The 19,439-nt window shown below is 38.4% G+C and overlaps 4 protein-coding genes across 16 annotated transcripts; 1 reads left to right on the forward strand and 3 right to left on the reverse strand.

The window, feature by feature from the left end:
• Positions 1 to 304: 304 nt before the first annotated feature.
• On the forward strand, positions 305 to 6,352 carry LOC116118056 (monosaccharide-sensing protein 2-like). 5 transcript variants are annotated; one of them, XM_031404034.1, is made up of 7 exons: positions 305 to 385; positions 1,135 to 1,205; positions 1,499 to 1,627; positions 1,913 to 2,479; positions 3,243 to 4,180; positions 4,462 to 4,649; positions 5,642 to 6,351. In XM_031404034.1, the coding sequence occupies exons 3-7, from the start codon at positions 1,549 to 1,551 to the stop codon at positions 6,084 to 6,086; spliced, it is 2,217 nt and encodes a 738-aa protein (XP_031259894.1). In that variant the 5' UTR covers positions 305 to 385; positions 1,135 to 1,205; positions 1,499 to 1,548; the 3' UTR covers positions 6,087 to 6,351. The 5 variants fall into 5 exon arrangements, with proteins under 5 accessions (XP_031259894.1, XP_031259893.1, XP_031259896.1 ...); XM_031404033.1 differs by lacking the exon at positions 305 to 385 and adding an exon at positions 1,358 to 1,399 and having other exon boundaries at positions 1,009 to 1,205; positions 5,642 to 6,352; XM_031404036.1 differs by lacking the exon at positions 305 to 385 and adding an exon at positions 1,371 to 1,399 and having other exon boundaries at positions 1,009 to 1,205; positions 5,642 to 6,352.
• A 487-nt stretch (positions 6,353 to 6,839) lies between these two features.
• LOC116118057 (homoserine kinase) lies at positions 6,840 to 8,132 on the reverse strand. Its single transcript, XM_031404038.1, has one exon. The coding sequence runs from the start codon at positions 8,075 to 8,077 to the stop codon at positions 6,968 to 6,970; it is 1,110 nt and encodes a 369-aa protein (XP_031259898.1). The 5' UTR covers positions 8,078 to 8,132; the 3' UTR covers positions 6,840 to 6,967.
• Positions 8,133 to 8,315: 183 nt separating this feature from the next.
• Positions 8,316 to 14,003, reverse strand: LOC116118049 (glutamate receptor 3.2-like). Of its 6 annotated transcripts, XM_031404026.1 has the most exons (9): positions 13,391 to 14,003; positions 13,256 to 13,310; positions 12,585 to 12,866; positions 11,095 to 12,437; positions 10,732 to 11,009; positions 10,337 to 10,368; positions 10,207 to 10,238; positions 9,434 to 9,796; positions 8,318 to 9,045 (listed from the first exon to the last, which is right to left on the reverse strand). In XM_031404026.1, the coding sequence occupies exons 3-9, from the start codon at positions 12,832 to 12,834 to the stop codon at positions 8,554 to 8,556; spliced, it is 2,790 nt and encodes a 929-aa protein (XP_031259886.1). In that variant the 5' UTR covers positions 12,835 to 12,866; positions 13,256 to 13,310; positions 13,391 to 14,003; the 3' UTR covers positions 8,318 to 8,553. The 6 variants fall into 6 exon arrangements, with proteins under 6 accessions (XP_031259883.1, XP_031259884.1, XP_031259882.1 ...); XM_031404023.1 differs by lacking the exon at positions 9,434 to 9,796 and having other exon boundaries at positions 8,316 to 9,045; positions 9,844 to 10,238; positions 13,256 to 13,297; XM_031404024.1 differs by lacking the exon at positions 9,434 to 9,796 and having other exon boundaries at positions 8,316 to 9,045; positions 9,844 to 10,238; positions 13,199 to 13,297.
• An 835-nt stretch (positions 14,004 to 14,838) lies between these two features.
• Positions 14,839 to 19,134, reverse strand: LOC116118060 (probable anion transporter 5). 4 transcript variants are annotated; one of them, XM_031404042.1, is made up of 4 exons: positions 18,788 to 19,134; positions 18,028 to 18,080; positions 17,863 to 17,934; positions 14,839 to 17,010 (listed from the first exon to the last, which is right to left on the reverse strand). In XM_031404042.1, exon 4 carries the CDS (start codon positions 16,855 to 16,857, stop codon positions 15,529 to 15,531), a length of 1,329 nt encoding a protein of 442 aa, XP_031259902.1. In that variant the 5' UTR covers positions 16,858 to 17,010; positions 17,863 to 17,934; positions 18,028 to 18,080; positions 18,788 to 19,134; the 3' UTR covers positions 14,839 to 15,528. The 4 variants fall into 4 exon arrangements, with proteins under 4 accessions (XP_031259902.1, XP_031259904.1, XP_031259903.1 ...); XM_031404044.1 differs by having other exon boundaries at positions 17,863 to 17,955; XM_031404043.1 differs by lacking the exon at positions 18,028 to 18,080 and having other exon boundaries at positions 17,863 to 17,983.
• Between the last annotated feature and the right edge of the window lie 305 nt (positions 19,135 to 19,439).

The following is a 19,439-nucleotide window of genomic DNA, read 5'->3' on the forward strand; positions in this document are numbered from 1 at the left end:
CTATTATTTAAGTAATGACTATATGATAGAATTTTAGGGTTTTCAATATGGTAGGGATTTAAAAAAAACAAAAATTAAACTACTCCAAAATTTTTAATAAAAAGAAAATCAATGAGAGACAAATTTAGGTAAAATAGAAAAAGTTGGAGGGTCATCAATGAAATTGAGGTGTCTTAACTCTTAAACTTCGTCTAAGTGAGACCCACAAAAAGTGTTGGATGCCAAATGTAAATTCCATCGTCTCATTTAATTAATTTAAGAATAAATTAATCATAATTTTTGTAGTGGAGCAGATCCCTTCCCTAGGAAAGTAGATTCCCCTGCACTTGGAACTCTCAACCACTTTGTTGTTGTTGTTGTTCTTCTTCTTCTTCTTCTCCTTTGAGTAAGTAAATTTCTTCTTTTTTTTACCTTTTCATTGCAGTAAAAATTGTTTCTTTTCAATGTTATTCTTCTCAAATCAACAATATAAACAAACCCTTTTCCTAGCTTTTAAAACTTTAGACAGATCAATGAAATCATCACCAAATATGAGCACCATTATAAAATGAATTAAGGGTCTTGTATGATCTGATCTAAAAGTTTTTCTTTAATAATATGTTACAGGTGTAAAACACTAAAGTTTTAATCTTGAAGCCAGAAGATTCCAATCTGTAGAGTATAAATAATGTGAATGTTTTTGGAGTTATGTACTAATTATTATTCATGGACTGTTGTTCATTATTGCATCTCCAGTTGGCGCTCTCTCTTTCATCAAGTCTTGCATCAGTCATATGAAAATAGTCTCTAAATAAGAGAATATGAATATTAAAAAACTCATTTAAATAAAGTTTGAAACTTTATTATCAAAATTTGCTTTTTCTTTTGTTTCATGATGCAATAAAGAAGGTTGTGAGGTGAGAAAGATTGATATTATGAGTTTATGACGTTAGATTGAAAAACCAATACGTGCAGGACAGATAGAGAGGGTGAATAGGCAGGTGTCACAAATGCCCAAGGCTGTTTTCTTTTTTCGCTTTCATCTCTAGGAAATGAGAACATCTCCTTTTCTGTATTTTTCTAATTTCTTAATTATTGTGAAAATTCCCATCACTGAAAGACCAACTTTTTGACATTAAGTGTGGCAATCTGCAGCAACTGTTATGGACTTTGTGCATCTGATGGTACCTGAAACTCTCATCTAAAACTTCTGCTTCTTCCTATAGGTAATGAAATAACCACTCTCTTTGTTTTCTTATTGGATTTGGACATCTGGATTTCCCTTGTTTCCCTTGTTTTGTCTTGGTACACTTGTCTTTTGTGTTGTCGAATACATTAAAGTGCTTTGCTTGATGGTTTTGAATCCGGGATCTAATAGGTCTTATTCTCAGACCACCTAGTCATTTGCCGCTTCATAAAGGTCACAAATTTAAAGATTCATATTGTTGCTGAATTTGTTGAATTGGGTCAGCAGGAGTGAATTTGATTTATGATCTGTGATTTGGGTTTGTCTTTTCAGGTTTCTTGGTGGAAGTTTTGAGGGGATTCTAATAACTGTTTCTGGGGAAAATGAGTGGAGCTGTGCTTGTTGCTATTGCTGCTGCCATTGGTAACTTACTGCAAGGATGGGATAATGCAACCATTGCAGGTAATTTTCTCCTGGATGCATCTATTTGTTTATTACACTGTCAAACAGTGTATTGCTTTATATTAGCTCAACATCCAAATTTGGGTAATATTTGGGTGAGACGTGGTCACTTTTATGCTCATAAATAACTTAGTTCATCTATCTATGATTTTATTTTGCTTGAAGGGGTAGTCCGTCAAGTTTCATTTGCTTGAACTATTGATAAGAACAACTTTTTTTTTCCTGAATCATAATGGAATGTACCCACCTGGTCGAGTTCATGAACAATTTCTGTTTTTGCCGCAGGGGCTGTCTTGTACATTAAGAGAGAGTTCAGTTTGGAAAGTGAACCCACTGTTGAAGGGCTAATTGTGGCTATGTCACTTATTGGGGCCACTATAATTACTACATGCTCTGGAGCCATATCTGATTGGCTAGGCCGCCGTCCAATGCTAATAATCTCATCTATCCTCTATTTCATTGGTGGTCTTGTAATGCTATGGTCTCCCAACGTTTATGTCCTACTTCTAGCTAGGCTTTTGGATGGATTTGGAATTGGTTTGGCGGTTACTCTGGTTCCAGTATATATATCTGAAACAGCGCCTCCTGAAATAAGGGGGTTATTAAATACGCTTCCGCAGTTCACTGGTTGTGTTGGAATGTTTTTCTCATATTGTATGGTCTTTGGAATGTCGTTGAAGGATTCAGCAAGTTGGAGATTGATGCTTGGAGTTCTTTCTATTCCCTCTCTCATTTATTTTGTGCTGACTGTATTTTACTTGCCTGAGTCTCCAAGGTGGCTTGTGAGTAAAGGGCGGATGCTTGAGGCTAAGAGGGTTCTGCAGAAGCTTCGTGGCAGGGAGGATGTCTCTGGTAGGTTTTCCTGCCGTGATTCTTTAAAAATAAACAGCTTTTTTGGCCTTGGGATGCTGAACTTGATTTACATGGGGTGTGAGCTTTTAAGGGTGGGATTCTGTTAATATGGGACCTTCCCATTTAAATATGAGCTTGTATTGTGTGCTAGTTGTTGGGTGTTTTCTTGTGTAAAATTTGATATAAGTATTATACAACCTAAGCTATAAACTAGAGCTCTTTAGGTTATTTTATCTCTGCTTACTGTTGAATATTGTCCCAATTAAAATCTGGAGTTTTTGCGATAATCAATTTTTTTTTTTTTTTTTTTTTTTTTTTTTTTTTTTTTTTTGAGTTTCACTGTAGGGATTAGTAAACCCGTATTCTCTTTTGTGTTACATTCTTCTTCCGAGGCCATAATGCCTTGCACATTCTTTAGTAGCTTAACGTCAACCAGCATATATTTTCTAGGTGATGGTTTGTGGCTTCTGAAATTTTACTGGAAGGTGATGACTTATAGTGAATCTTAAATCATTTTTCCTTTTTTATTAACTTAAAAAATAATAATAATAAATAAAAAACTCTCTACTCTTCCAGTCTAGCTTTTTCATTTGTAATGCATTTTCTTATAATGATTTGAATTTAATTTTGGATACTTAATGCATATGCCTATTGGTATGATGTGGATGTATTTGAGATTCATGAAATCAAAACCGCAAGTATTCAAAGCTATATTGATGCATATGTCTATGACATCATTTACTGATCTTCCTCAGATGAACAGGTGAGATGGCTTTACTGGTTGAGGGACTTGGAGTTGGGTGTGAAACATCTTTAGAGGAGTACATTATTGGTCCAGCCAATGAAATCGTTGATGACCAGGACATCTCTGCTGATAAAGATCAAATCAAATTATATGGGCCTGAAGAAGGTCTCTCTTGGGTTGCTAGACCAGTTACCGGACAAAGTTCTCTTGGTCTAGTGTCCAGGCATGGAAGCATGGCAAACCAGAGTGTGCCTCTAATGGATCCTCTTGTCACCCTGTTTGGTAGTGTGCATGAGAAGCTCCCTGATACCGGAAGCATGCGAAGCACACTATTCCCTCACTTTGGCAGCATGTTCAGTGTGGGAGGGAATCAAGTTAGAAATGAGGAGTGGGATGAGGAGAGCCTTGCTAGAGACGGTGAGGAGTATGTATCTGATGCTGCTGGTGCTGATTCTGATGACAATTTGCATAGTCCATTAATATCCCGTCAGACAACGAGCATGGAGAAGGACTTGGTCCCGCAGGCCCATGGAAGCCTTGCAAGCATGAGACATGGCAGTCAGGTGCAAGCTGGAGAGCCAGTAGGTAGCATGGGAATAGGTGGAGGTTGGCAGTTGGCATGGAAATGGTCTGAAAAAGAAGGCCAAGATGGAAAGAAGGAAGGAGGATTCAAAAGAATTTATTTGCATCAAGAGGGTGCCCCTGGATCTCGGCGTGGATCTATAGTTTCTCTCCCAGGTGCAGACATACCTGCTGAAAATGAATTTATCCAGGCTGCTGCTTTGGTTAGTCAACCAGCTCTTTATTCCAAAGAACTCATGGAACAGCATCCAATTGGACCAGCTATGGTTCATCCATCCGAAAAAGCAGCACAAGGGCCAAGTTGGAGAGAACTATTTGAACCAGGAGTCAAACATGCATTGGTTGTCGGGGTGGGAATTCAAATACTTCAGCAGGTAACACTTAGAACCTCGGAAGAATTGGCAAACTTTTGTTTCTATCACTGGAAAACTTAAATCGATGCCACGTGTTTTTAGCTTACAGTATCCAAACTGTGAACTCGCAGACCATGAAGTTTTTTGTTTCTATTTTTAGTTTTTTCTTTGAAACAAAAAATTACAAATTTGAGGTATATGCTAACCTTCTATGTGTGGTATGGCTATTTTCTAGTTCTTTCAATTTTTGTATTACTTGCTTCTTAGGGGCTTTTATTTTTCCTCTCTTTTTTTTAATGCAGTTCTCTGGCATAAATGGGGTTCTCTACTACACTCCTCAAATTCTTGAGCAGGCAGGTGTTGGAATTCTTCTTTCAAATATGGGCATTAGTGCAGCTTCTGCTTCACTAATGATTAGTGGCATCACAACCTTGTTGATGATTCCATGCATAGCTGTTGCCATGAGGCTCATGGATCTTTCTGGCAGAAGGTATTTTTATCTTCCTCTCCATTTGTGTTGTCATGAAAATGGTTTTTGTTGGGCTGCTGCAAAATTTTTCAAGGCCGTGAGGCTTTCTAATGTTTATGCTCAGAAGGAAATTTCTTAATTTATCATTTTGTTGTCCCTTTCTCTTGGCATAGCTCCAGTCTTTGAATAAAATGTACAAAAATGTCTATGCTGGTCTTGTGAACAATACATCATGTACTTACCTGCCTAGAATTAGAATCAAATGAGTTAATAAGGTACCAAATCCATCCTATCCACATTTAAACATGCTATAGATTGATGAAGTGGGTTTGAGTTTGGTTTGCATTGGATGCTTTATATTTTTCAGTGTTTTAACTACTTCCTTAGTGCAATTAGACATGCACATTCATTTCTGAAACACACTAATATTCATGTTCTGTGAACTAAATTGATTAGGCTGCTCCAGAGATACCTCTTCATCACAAAAGAATCACATTTGATTTTTAATAAAATATTTTTGCAGTTGAATGCACTATGCCAGTTCCTCATGTCTTAGCATTAAACTTCTATAACCATTTTCTTGGAAAAATCTCTAGAGAATATCAAACTTGCCTGTGTTTTTTAAATTGTTGTATGAATTATTGCCAGCCTATTGTATAATTCCCTGATCTGCAATTAGTGATTTCCTCTCCTTCTAACATTCAAAATTTTGAGGACTGGGGAAATAATACTTGAGTTAGGCCATGTTGTGGTTGGTAATCTTCATGTGCCTACACCCTTGAAATTTTGTGTCCTGTATGTATGACTACATTAATGCTGATTTGTTATGATACTGAAAAACACCTCAAAATGCTTGAAGTCTTTCCAAAATAAATATGTGGGCTGCTGCTTCTTGATTGCAAAAGAATCTGGTGTCAAAATGAATAGTTATCTGCATCTTCTTTTTGTCTTTTTTTGGGTATTATGTGGTTCACTTTCAACTAATTTGTCTTTGTTTTTACCACCCATTTCAGGACTTTGCTGCTCACCACAATCCCTATATTGATAACATCACTTGTCATCCTGGTCCTTGGAAGTGTCATAAAGATGGGCTCTGTCGTGCATGCATCAATCTCAACAGCCAGTGTTGTTATATACTTCTGTTGCTTCGTCATGGGGTTCGGGCCAATCCCTAACATACTCTGTGCAGAAATCTTCCCGACGAGAGTACGTGGGCTCTGCATTGCCATATGTGCACTCACGTTTTGGATTGGTGATATCATCGTCACCTATTCACTCCCAGTGCTGCTTAAATCTGTCGGCCTTGCTGGTGTTTTTGGCATGTATGCAGTAGTTTGCGTCATATCATTGGTGTTTGTCTTCTTGAAAGTCCCAGAAACAAAGGGCATGCCCCTTGAAGTGATTACTGAGTTCTTTGCTGTTGGTGCAAAACAGGCTGCTGCTGCCAAGAGCGACTGACTTGGTTATTGAGGTTGAAAGTTTTGACAGATGTTCAAATTTTCCGGGTTCTATTTGGGTTTTCTTTTAGGTATTGAGAGGTTGATTTTTGTAAAAAAGAATTATACATTTTACCATTATTATTATCTTTTTTTTTTTTTTTTAAATTGACATTTTTTCCCTTGTGTGTGCAATCTTTTAATAAATAGTTTAGTCATTAATGACCAAAATGTCATACTTTTCCAAGTTTAGAGATAACACCTGTGAACAAGAAAAGATTGATATTGTGTTAAAATGTGTTCAATGGTGCAACTGCAACCAGAAAGGATAGAGAACCTTACAAATTCTCTCTTTGAGCCCCATTTTGACGCATATAGTTGTAAACATATCATTGATTCAATTTCTTCCCGTCTTGTGAACTTGTTCAATGTGAATACCCACCGGTAGCCACAAAATGCAGGTTATTCTCATCGTTGGCTATAATACAACCATGTAAATGCTTCATATTACAAGGTTCACATTTTAGATTTATAAGTTGCACGTTATAGCTCTACAAGTTTCTGTGATGTACTGTAAAAAAACCCCATTTTCACAACTCAATCTCGCTGGGCAGAACTGAGCATAACAAGAAGCCCAGTTCCAGGTTTTTGGTGAACTACCATAGTCTCAAACCTAAAAGTACTTTCTAGTATCAGGCGCTCTAGAATTTAGATGAGAAAGCAATGAATTTCAATATTGTAGTAATGGTCCAAATGAATCAAAACTGAAAACCACTGAACAAGGAGGAAAAACATTCATTCATCAAGAACCCCCACTTGATTTTACATTGAATGAACGATTTAACAAGCTTATTACCCACCTCAGGAACAGCTAAAGCACACCCAAAGAAATTAAAATTTTGTTCATCTGGGAATGCTACCAACAAGCCTGGCACCAATTCTATCCAATCTCTTCACCACAGCCACAGCCTTCAAGTTTCCATCTTTCCAAAACGCCTCCACCATCCTCTCGCCAATCGCCTTCCCCATCTCTTCATCCTCCACCACTGCCACTGCCGTCGGACCCGCCCCACTAATGGTGCACCCAAACGCCCCAGCCTTAATGGCTGCCTTCTTCACCGCCTCCATTCCAGGTATCAAAGGAGCCCGTTTTGGCTCCACAATCTTATCCGAACTCAACGCCTTCCCCAGCCCCGCCAGATCACCTTGCAACACGGACGCCACCAAGGCTCCGGCCTGGCTGCAGTTCCACACGTGGTGGGGCATCATCACTTCCGCCGGTAAAGCCGCCCGCATTTTCTTCGTGGGCGCTTCAAATTCCGGACTAGCTAACACGAAAAATAACTCCTTGTTTTGCGGAAAGCTCAGTCTCATTAATTCTAATGGATCGTAACTTCGAACTAAAATGAAACCTCCCATGATTGCGGGAGCAATGTTATCCGCGTGATATCCGGAGACTTTGGCTTCTGATTCCAATCCGGCCAAAACCAACTCCTCTGAATTTAATTTGCTTCCGAACATTTCGTTCACGGCCACTGCAGCTGCGGCGGCACTCGCGGCACTGGATCCTAGCCCCGATCCTAATGGTAATCCTTTTTCTAAGGAAAGAGAAAGACCCACCGATCGTATGTTCAGCATTTTCATGGTGGCGATGGCGGCGATTCCGGCGCAGTTCCAGAGAGGGTTTTTGCTGAGTTTCGAGTGGCCGGAGATTTCGGAGATGGAGATTTCGCCGGGGTGGACAGAGGGGTCAATGCGGAGGGAGACGTAATCGCCGAGGCCGTCAACGGCGCATCCGAGGAAGTCGAAGCCGGGACCGAGGTTGGCGACCGTGGCGGGGGCGAAAGTCTTGACGGAGGTGAAAAGGGGATGGGGTTCGGTGGCTGTGGTGGTGACAGAAGCGTTGCATTTGAAGATGGGTTTGTTGGTGTTATTTTTAGGTTTGGGATTGAAGAGGAGAATGAAATGATCAATGGATTTGAGTTTAACGGGAGATGAAAAGCAGACAGCCATTGTAGAAATGAAAAAATGGGTAGGGCTTCAGAGGGAAAAGAGAAGTGATGACAATCAGCAACTGGTGGGTGAACAAAACCAAAGCCCTACTTGTACTCTTGTAGGGGTGTAATAGTTAGCTTTTCAAACCTGTGGGCCTCATTTTATTTATAATTAGGGGTCGGAGATTTTTTCCAATTCTATAGAGCCAAAACCAACAAGTGAACCGTTATTTAAGAACTGAAGCAAATTTACTCAATCAAGGAAAAGATTTTTAATTTTTATATAATACAGAATTTTGGCTGAAGAGATTCTATATTTTGTCAAGTAAAAATGTTACAGAGACCCTGTGTCATCATCATACTTATCATCTCCTACACTGAACATTACACTTTGTATGGACCATTAAAGCAGCTGATAAAACCTACAACATAGCCACTCCAGGTGACAATCAGAATCTGGAAATCTCTACATAAACACAAAAGCAAACCCGGCGGCTAATTTGCCCCAGTATTTCTGTAAGACTGTCTTTCCAGAGAGATATCCCTTTGTATTCTTCTCTCAGATCCGTTTGGTGATTCAGTTTCCTTCCCAAAACCATTCGATGACAGCTCCTCGCGTTTTCTCTTTGACTTACTCTTCACGTTGTCCACCTTTTCATCAGCAAATGATAAAAATGTTTGAAGGCGTCCAGAACGAGAGCTGCTGCGTACAGAAGAATCAGTTTCTTCAGGGCCATACCGTTTGAACTGGTGTAGCATCAAACAGAAGTATATGACGAGAGCAATAAAACATGCAATCCCAGATATTAGGAATAGCCCCCAGAAGCTTCCTAATTCAAGCTGTTCTGAGTCAGCCTGAGAGCTCTGTGAACTACAAGACTTCTTTGACAGCCACTTGTCATGGAGCTTCTGAAGTTCACCATTCTCAGATAGAGTGAGAATTGCGGTTGACATATCAATTGCTAATGGAGAGTCTCTTGGGAATGCCTGAAAACACAAACAACAAAAAATCAATTGCCATTAAAAAAAAGAAAAACAGGTAACATCCAGCAGAAGATAGAACAAATCCAGTCACACAAGTATAATTAGTTTAAATCACAGTTCCTCGCAGCTTGAACATTATGCACGTGATCATAGTGGCAATTTCAAATGTTTCTACTTAAACTACTCAAGAGGATGAAAATAAAATATTTTTCAAAAAATCACTAGTTCCAACATCTATTATCGTTGGTCAGCTTGTCCTGAGGAAAACATGGCAAAGATACTCCTATGGGTTCTAGTTTTTGTATTTCCCACACCTTAACAGCAATTAATTTGGTGAAGAAGAATGGACAAACGAAAATTTGAAATCATTACATCCTCTACAAATACTTACAAATCCCCAGCCACCTTTCGTGAATTCTTGACCTCTAATTGAAAACTCGCAGTGGTCTGAAAGGAAGAGGTCCACATATGGTCGTTCATCAACTAAAGCAGCAACAGTTCCATTCTGAAGAGCGAGGGCATATTCTTCAGGTGAGCCAAGAGCAACAAGTCTAGATTCTGGAATGCTGAGTTCCTCATGCAGATAGTTTTCTGCAAAAGACCCAACTTGGAATCCTATACGTTGATTACTGGTAATCAAGGTATCAATTCCTTTAATGGGTGAAGAAAGCTGTTGCACTGTGAGGATAGATGTCAGGCTCGCAGTGTAGCTTGAGTTTATAATCAGGACTACAAATAGCCAGATGATCAACACCAAGCGACCNAAAATTTGAAATCATTACATCCTCTACAAATACTTACAAATCCCCAGCCACCTTTCGTGAATTCTTGACCTCTAATTGAAAACTCGCAGTGGTCTGAAAGGAAGAGGTCCACATATGGTCGTTCATCAACTAAAGCAGCAACAGTTCCATTCTGAAGAGCGAGGGCATATTCTTCAGGTGAGCCAAGAGCAACAAGTCTAGATTCTGGAATGCTGAGTTCCTCATGCAGATAGTTTTCTGCAAAAGACCCAACTTGGAATCCTATACGTTGATTACTGGTAATCAAGGTATCAATTCCTTTAATGGGTGAAGAAAGCTGTTGCACTGTGAGGATAGATGTCAGGCTCGCAGTGTAGCTTGAGTTTATAATCAGGACTACAAATAGCCAGATGATCAACACCAAGCGACCAAGTGTACTTACAGTGTTTTCCCCTGGAAACATAAAAGAAACCCTTCATTGGTATGACTGGCAAGAGAAAATTATGAGTTCTTGCAAAATTCACCAGAAAGATTGTATTTGGAAAACTTACTGTGGGCGAAAAACATTGTAGAAAAGCTGAACCTGCAAGACAAGGAGACAGGGAGATGAGGAGTTATGCAAAGCATAATGATAAAACTTTACAAATCAAGTATGCAGGGATGCAAAATATACTTTATTTTAGGCATATAGAGGAAAGGGGTGATGGTAGGTTCAAGTAAGTGGGAAGGGGCAGAGAAGAGAAACCTCTGTTGGAGTAAGAATAGTATTTATTCTCAATATCTTGAAAACTTCTTAACTTAAGCTGCCCAGGAACTTCCAACTTAACTTGTTCAACATGATTTGTTTCTTAAGAGCAAGTTCTTTTGAAATCATATACTTCATATGTTAATGGATACAGTATAAACACAAAGACGCATACGATTGTGCAATGTACCATCTACTCACCATAGAACTGTGACAAGTTGTCTCTTAGGAGGCCCTCTGAATTCATCATTTATTCTATGCTCAAGGATCCAAACAACTGTTCCCACAATAAGGAAGAAAATTCCGGTGACTGCCCACATCCATGGAGTAAAGGGGCGCAAAAAAGCCCAAGCACTCGAATTCAACTTCCTTACTGGGGCCACCACAACCAGGCCTGACTCTATATATGGCTGGGTGAAGTCTACAGTCCTTGTTCGGTTTGTTACAATTGCAATGTCACCCACAACAGCATCAAAGACCTACAAAAACAATATTACAGAATTGGTAGGAATTATGCTTACAGATTTGTCAGTGGCAATAAGTAGAGCAACTTATTTTACTCACCCCAGTTGTGATTTTACTGACGAGTTCGTTGTAGCTTGGGTTATTATGGCCATCTCCAAACGGAATGAATCTATGTGGAACTGCGTATGGAAGCAATTTTATAGCAGCAATGAATACATCTATGCAATATCCTTTAACTACATCAGAAGTATTGACTTCAGAAACAAAATCTTTATAACTAACTCGGTTTGGGACTCCAATTCTCAATTGTCTTCCATTGTCTGGAAAGACCCAACCACGAGGCCTTGATGTTGTTCCCCCAGGCCATACCACACTGTTTAAATGTTGGCTCGAACTAGAACGATTAGGTGGTTTTGCATAAAGTATCTCTGGTAGCACCACAGACAGCCCAGAATAGTTGGACCAGTAACCAATTTGCTGGTACCCATGTTCTATTACATTAATTATATCAAATGAAGGATGTAAGAGGGATCTGTCAGGAAGAAAATGAATTGGACCAGTCAGACCTGTCATATTGCTTTGCAGTATGAGATCACGGAACCGCTTCCCTCTATCAAATATGCTCAATGCACCTAAATTCAGAGTCCCTCCTGCTAGACTATTTAAGCTTGAATCATTGGAGAATGAAATGGTATTGCCCTGATCCAAGAACAATTTTACGGCACGGGCAATCAGCCAAACTGTATCATAGGCATATAAACCATAAGGATTCAATCCAATAGAGCCGTTACTCAGCTTGTTCCACCGAGATATAAAATCCCTTTTTCTTTTGGAATCTGGTGTGTGTGGGCGAAGTGTGAGAGCTCCTTGGATGGAATTTGAAGTATTCGAAGGAAGCGGTGAATTCGAATCTAAAACAGTTGATAGCCAAGATGAAGCTATCCAAACATATCCAGTATCCATCATCCCAAGTCTCTGGGCCACTTTGAAAACCAAGAGACCTGTTTTGGAGAAGGTATGTAGAACAAGCACTCGAGATTCCATCATTCTAACCTTAACTAATTCCTTTTCAACATCACTTTCAGTGGCTGTTGGATCAGGGGGAAGTGCTGCTTTGAAGGAAATTTTGCAGCGTCTCTCAGAAAGCTTATCACCTAATATAGTTACACCGTTTCGGCTCTGATCGTCATCACTATAAATTGCTATTACCTCTTCCCAACTATAGTGACTAACCATCTCCGCAATGGCAGTCATCTGGAATAGATCATTTGGTGCTGTCTGAAGAAAGAAAGGGTATTGAAGAGGTGACAGGGTTGGATCAAGAGCTGTGAATGACAATAATGGGACTTGGAGTTCATTGGCGAGATGAGAGATTACATGGGCCATCACGGCATTTTGTGGACCAATTATAGCCACAGTATCAGTCTCCATGAATTGCAATGCTGTGACCAGAGAAAAAAGTAATATCATGAGTCTAACCACTTAGACCAGTTAAATGGGTTTTTTGCCAAAAAAAAAAAAGAGGTAGAGGGACAAGACAAACAAAACTAAGCAGACTGAACAAATAACAGGTACTAGGAAAAATATACCTCCCATGATGCCAAGGAATCCACTGAAGTTGGAATCATGCATTTTTATAACAAGTTTCCTTCCACCAAGGATGCTGGGATCAGAATTAATATCATCCTGAGCAGCTTGCATCGCAATCTTTGAAACTTTCCCATTAATAGTTCCAAATGAGAATATTGCTCCAACATTCACAACGTCAGGCCTTGAAGCCCCTTCTAAGGATGTTTGAACGCAAAAAACAAAGATGGACACGAGCAAAACCAGGTTCATGATGATGCTAAATGATGAATCAGAACACCTCGCTTCAAAAAATAAAACAGAGCACGCATGTCCAAATTAAGTAAATAGATTGAACAACCAAAATTCAACTAAAATCATTAGCAATAGAATATTAGAGTTTCAAGAAACTTAAACCAGAATTAGCAATATTGTCATTAAGAAGATAAAGGCAGTACCATCAGAACATTTAGAGATAAAACTACGATTCCTTGTCCAAGGCAAGTACTTATGCTAATTAACCCAAACACTTAAAGAAACCAGAAAGCTGACAGGATTAATTACCTAAAGAAATTTACAAAAAGAACAACACAAGAAATGCCCATTTAAACAAGTGTAGTAATTAAGCAAGCCATACCCGCCAAAAATTACAAATTCAGAATATTTCTGGTTATCAGGAGGAATAAAAACTCACCACAGACCCAAACGGAGGCCAATTGAAAGGAACCGAAGGGAGCTGCAAAATATGCCTTAAATACGAAAGTAACTTATGAAAATGGAAAGATACCAACAAAAAAACAATTTTTATCTAGAAAAAGAAAATACTCACAAAGCAAAAGCTTGAGGGGTCACAGGAAAAAGATGCCTCCACTTAACACACCAGTGTTCACTTTTCAATATCTTAATTATGGGAATACTTCAACAAAGAGAAAGGGAACAACTTGTTAAGTTGGGTTTACACTTGCTCACCCACGTGGAAAAAAGTTTCACTTTTGTTTTCGATTACTTATCAAGCAAAAGTGAAAGATGAAATCTTTAAGAAAAATGGAAAAGAGTGAGAAGAGATTAGAGGAATCAGAGGTTTAGCTGAAAATAAAAATAAAAAGAGAACTATAGTTTGAGAGAAGAGAGAGAGCATGCTGGCAGATATGGGAATCACTTGAAAGTAAAGCTAGTGGCTCTCAACTGGTGATGCTGACAGAGGGCACCATGAAGGGTGAAAGAGTTGATAAATAAGAGAATAATAAATAAAATAAAAGAAAGGGGTTTGTTAGTGTTTTAAGGTTTTGCTATTGTTTTACATGATAATGGAAGATGATGTGTGGATGATGATCAAAAGTGATAAGGTGTTGAGGGGGAGAATATAGTTAAAAAAACATGTGAAGAAGATGTTTTTGGCCAATTCAGAGGCATTTCAAGTTTCGGTTTCAAATGTAAAAGGGGTTGGTTTGATGACGGAAGCTTGGAGGGGCAACAGGTAGCTCACTATTTGGGCAATTTAGACAAGATGCCTTTGTCTGTTTTTTATACAAAAGCTGTTCAGGTGGGGCCAATGTTAAATAGTGGCCTGGTTGGATGAAAACGAAATAGACTGCGATGCGAATGTAGCTTTGTTTTAGGACTTGGGCTGGATTTCGAATATAGCACATGTTGTTTATTGTTCATTTTAAACAAAAAAATATTTTCCTGATGAGGTGACCAGCAGCAGCCGCCAAGTTGAACGACATGGAATTCAAGGGCGGTTCAAGACTTGGGATAAGATCATGGTTTCTTTCATAAATGCAAACTCTAGTATAAAAAATGATGGTACTTTTTGTCCCAAAGGTGGTTGGTGGATTGGGATACACCAGTTCTTGTGTCGCGCTGAAATTGTGGCAAAACATGTGTCATTAATTAATTGAAAATGCAGTTCTGTTTAGCATAAACAAATACAGATTCACAATACAAGAAGAGAGTTTCAGGTAGGAAAAAACCATTAACTAAACGACAATTTTCAGAACACGAGATTAATGGCCAGAAAGCTAACTGCAAACTCAACTGGGCACCAACTGAAGTGGGTCAAATAGAACTTCCACTCTGGGTCGTGAAATATCATATGGTCAAAAAACATGATTACTGAGAATGATGCTTTGTAATGGACTATGATTGTTCCTCGTCTTTCTATCTTTGCAGGATCTAGTGTAGCTTTGAAATGGGTGCATTTTGCCACGTTTTTTGCGTCAAATTTATGATGTGCTTTGAATACTAGAAAATGTTTTAGCATAAGAAGAAATGGGAAAATCTTATCTTGCACGTAAGTGCTTCTGTATTACCCCTTCGTTGAACGATACAGAGCACAAAACAGTGAATCTAAAATGTCTGAACTCACGATTTTAATAACTATTTCCTGATATTTCAAATGAAGACATCACTGTTGTCAACAGTATAAAATCAAATGTTCTACATCTCCAAAAGAAAAAGATTCATAGCATACTTTCCAAAAAGCCAAAAAGTGCTTCGGGATAAAAACAGGATACTGGAGCAGTATACCAAAAATTTTCCGTTGAGGGTCTTATTAGTTGTTTGACCATACAATCAAAAGCCTGCTTCATCATACAATTTGTAAAGGCATCCGGCTCCACCGCAGGGACCTTGATGTTTTCATGTAGTCAGTTGCATCCAAATATGCCAAAAATATCTCAATTGCTTCTGGCTTAAATGTTAAAGCCACCATGTTTACTGTAAAGAGATAGAAAAGAATGTGGAAATGATCTTCGGGTAATTCAAATAGACAAATCGAAAATTGATTTTCTTATAACTATGCAATCTACGCTGATTTCTTCGAATCTTTTATGATATGGACTTCAATATAAACCCCTCCAGGGGTGAGATTAAGGCTAGAACAAGACCTGATAGCTCACCAGCAACATTAGTGTACGCAAGAGATAACACCATTGACAGACATCAAATGGATGTAACAAGCCTACCTCAGTCAAAAATCCTTTCTCCAGTTGAGAAGGCCAAAAATATGAAGGAACTAATGATTGAAAGCAAGGCTGGTATGAAAAACACAGCTCTCCAGCTTTCTGGACTTGAAAGATCTGAATAAGTAGTTTTCGCAGCTTCAAGAAGCTGTCCAGTCATATCAACCCCAATAATGCCAGCTAATGTACCAGCTGTATTAGAAACTCCCATTACAATTCCTGCATATCTGGGAGCAATATCCATATGATTTACAGCAAACCCAGCTCTTCCCAGTGCCAAGAAACCAAGAGCCACAGATGAACAGAAGATCGCACCACCAGAGGTTCTGAAGAAGGGAAGTGCCATCAATGCAAGAGAGGAAACCAAGAATCCTATGGTGTTCAAGAACTTTCGGGTCTTAGTCACAGACATGATTCTTTTGGTGATCAAGTGGTCAGCAACCACCCCACCAATATTTGAGAATATGAACATGTTTAGATAAGGCATCATCTTGGAAGAACCCATTTCCTGAAGACTGAGCTGCAGGCCCTGCTCAAAGTAAGTTGGCAGCCAGTTCATCAAGACATATAAAGCATAATGGAACGTGAAATTATTAATCACAATTGCCCAAATTGGTAAACTGATTAAAATTTTCTTCCATGGGATTATAATAGTTCTAGCAGCACTTCCTCCGTTCTCCATTTTCGTCTTCTGATTACCTTTGATCGGCAACATTGATTCCCCAAAACCAGCAGCAGAGGCTTTTGCATTCTCAGACCGAGGAGGGTCACTGGCATATCTGATCCAAAGAAGTGACCACAAAATACCCAATGCTGCTTCAGCAAGAAATACAGATTCGGGGCCTTTGTATTTCACCAGGCTTGGAAGTAAAAGCATTCCCATAGCTGCACCTAGGTACATCCCAGAAGTTGTAAGTGAAACAGATCTAGATCGTTCATGAGGGGGAACCCACTGAGCTAGGACAGTGTGGATGGAGGGAAAGATGAACCCTTGTGACACACCAACAAGCAAGCGAGCCACAACCAAGATAAAGGGTCTATTGGGATCTAGTGGGACCAAAAAGCAAGTTGATGACCATAGTACAAACGAGAGAAGGAGAACCTTTCTTCCCCCTATTCTCTGAGCAGCCCATCCCCCAGGCACTTGAGAACAGGCATAACCAATGTAGAATGTAGAAAGTATGGTACCTTTGCTTGATTGATTAACTCCAGCAGCATCAGCCGCAACGGTATAAGCAATGGAGAAACCCACACGCTCTATATAGCAAACACAAGTGCTAAGGAACGTTAAAATGACAATCAGATAGCGCTTCGGAAAATTCATCAAACTCATCTGTCAGCTTCACTTGTATACTTAAGTATTTATATTTCAATGTCTTCCAATCAGCCACTTTTTCAACAGCTGACAAACCCAATTAGCAAGCGGTTCAAAGAAAGTAACCAGGAACTTCACTACTTTGGACAACCTTCAAGATATTAATGAAACCTGAAAAGATAAATCTGTAAAATTAATTTTAAAGATACAAAAATGAAGCAAAGACCAAGCAGATAATACTCTTGGATAGAATAAAATAGATATTGAAAAAATGTGACAATTGTGTAGAACTATGCATCTAACAAGATACTGGTTAACGGAAAAGGTGAAGGAATTTGCAGCTGAAACATGAAAGGGCCCCAACCAGAGTATTTCTATATAAAAAGCCAGCATAAGCCAATTGATTTAGAGTAATGCTACATACACAAACCCATCATACAAACTAATTCATCCACTTTATTTATTTTTTTCATTTATCATTAATTTTAAGCCTTCCAATCATAATAACACATCAAATTATATGAGTTAGTTTGAAAAAGGAGTTGTACACATAGTATTATACATTTGATTTATTCACTCTAACTTATTCACTTCTTTCAGATGGCCAACCTATAAAAAAGTGATTCCAGAAATCCATTAAACAAGGGTGCAATGACCATCAAATAAGCTCTTTGCATGCGAAGGGAGAATCATCAAGCAGTGTATATATTCTTAGCTGTATTTTTTAGAGACTTTCTACCCTCAAATGCACAAATTCATCAGTAAAATCTCTTGCAAAATGAAAAAGAGAAAGAGAAGGTCTGTCTCAACTAGCATCTAAAAAGTTTTCAAAGCAAAACAATGAGGAACAATGGTGCAAAATCCCTAATTTCCTACATCAAATTTCCCTAGAGCAGCATGAGATGAGGTAATTTACAGAACATCATCGAGTACAGTATGAGCATTTTAGAAATGTCCAAATATGGCTACTCAGCTACGCTTATCCCTCAAAATCAATAAAAGAGTACAGTAACAGCCCCTTACATTGCCAAGAATCAGTTGCTCTCCCTCTTCTTTATCCGGAAAGAGTACTCAACCCCTTCTACAGCATGCTTTCTGCACAACATAAGAAGGTTTCTACACGTGGTATTACCATCCACTAATCCTGCAATTACATTACGATTTTAGATTCCTGAAGGAAGATGTTACCTTTCTTGTGCGGTGCTTGCTATGTCATTGCTTATTTGAGTATAAACGAGATTCTACATAGCAAAAAATAATAGATTAATCTCTCCAACAGCTCAAACCACACATCCTAGGCATAATACATCCATTCCATACAATTGAAGTTTGGTTCACAGAATGGGGGGAAAAAAAAATTACAAAACTTGATATGAAACATATCGTAGATAGGAAGCTACTAAATTCCAAATACTAACTCTGAAGCCAAAGAGCCCCATCTTAGTGCGGCTGATACTAACCACAATTTTGAAAGTAAACCAGAATGCATAAAGAAGTCCAACATTAACAAACAAAATACATTAATCTATAGAGTAATTCCCAACTCAAACTATATAGTAAAATATCAAACATTGTGTTCATTCATCTTTTTTCTTCCCTTGTAATGCTAATATTGCACAAATTATGTGATTTTGCCCACACGAGCAAGCCATCTACTGAGTTTATTGAGCATGGGGAAGATGGAAGTCAAAGAGAAAAAGTTACACACACACATCAACTAGAAACACCCAATTCGAGGCAAATGAAAAAGATCTCAAGATTAAGAGATCAAAAAACCAAATTTTCCTTTTTCACAGCAATGACTCCATAATTTTGAGAATTAAAAAAAAAACCCAGATGGGTATCCTTGAGATAAAAGCATAAAGCAGATGAAAATGCAAAAAAAAAAAAAAGAAAGAAGAAAATTAACAAGAACCCAAGAAAGTGGAGATGATGAAAACGTACATACCTTAAACAGTGGAACTTTGCATTTGTTGGTCTGACAGTTGGAAGAGAAAATGGGGGAAGAAATGGAAAGAACCCTAAGAATGAGATAGATTAAATGGTAAAAGTTTGTTGCAAGTCAACGTGGTGGTGGAAGTGATTCACTTGCATTCACTTCTCACAAACTCAAAACTCAAACCCAAAGAGACAGACGGTTGAGGTTTAGGCTCATAGCCTCTCTTGTTTTATGACTGTTATGTAATGTTCAATTATTTATTAATAAATTTATCTACTCATCCAATCAAAACGACCCACCACCGCCATTTGACTTGATTGATTCCCTGGATCTGTTCAATATAAAAACGGAGGTGCCAGGTAAAACCCACATTTGTTATTCACGAATTCGGGTATTCAACTGGAGATATACTATTTTAAAAAAAAAAATAGATGTATATTATTAGATGGACATTACCTTATTTATATCCAAACACCATAATATCTAATTTGATCAAGAACTTTCTTAGATTTTATTTAAAATAATTATCAAGTTTTCTACTTTCATATTTTCTTATATTCCACGTTTTACTCTTTAAAATTTAATATTAGAGTTAACGAACTATTTCTCATCTAAATAATAGTTTAATGATGCTTTCTCACCCACAGATTTTTAAAATATT

Source organism: Pistacia vera, unplaced genomic scaffold (genome assembly GCF_008641045.1).
Source record: "Pistacia vera cultivar Batoury unplaced genomic scaffold, PisVer_v2 Contig833, whole genome shotgun sequence".
NCBI classification, from domain to species: Eukaryota; Viridiplantae; Streptophyta; class Magnoliopsida; order Sapindales; family Anacardiaceae; genus Pistacia; species Pistacia vera.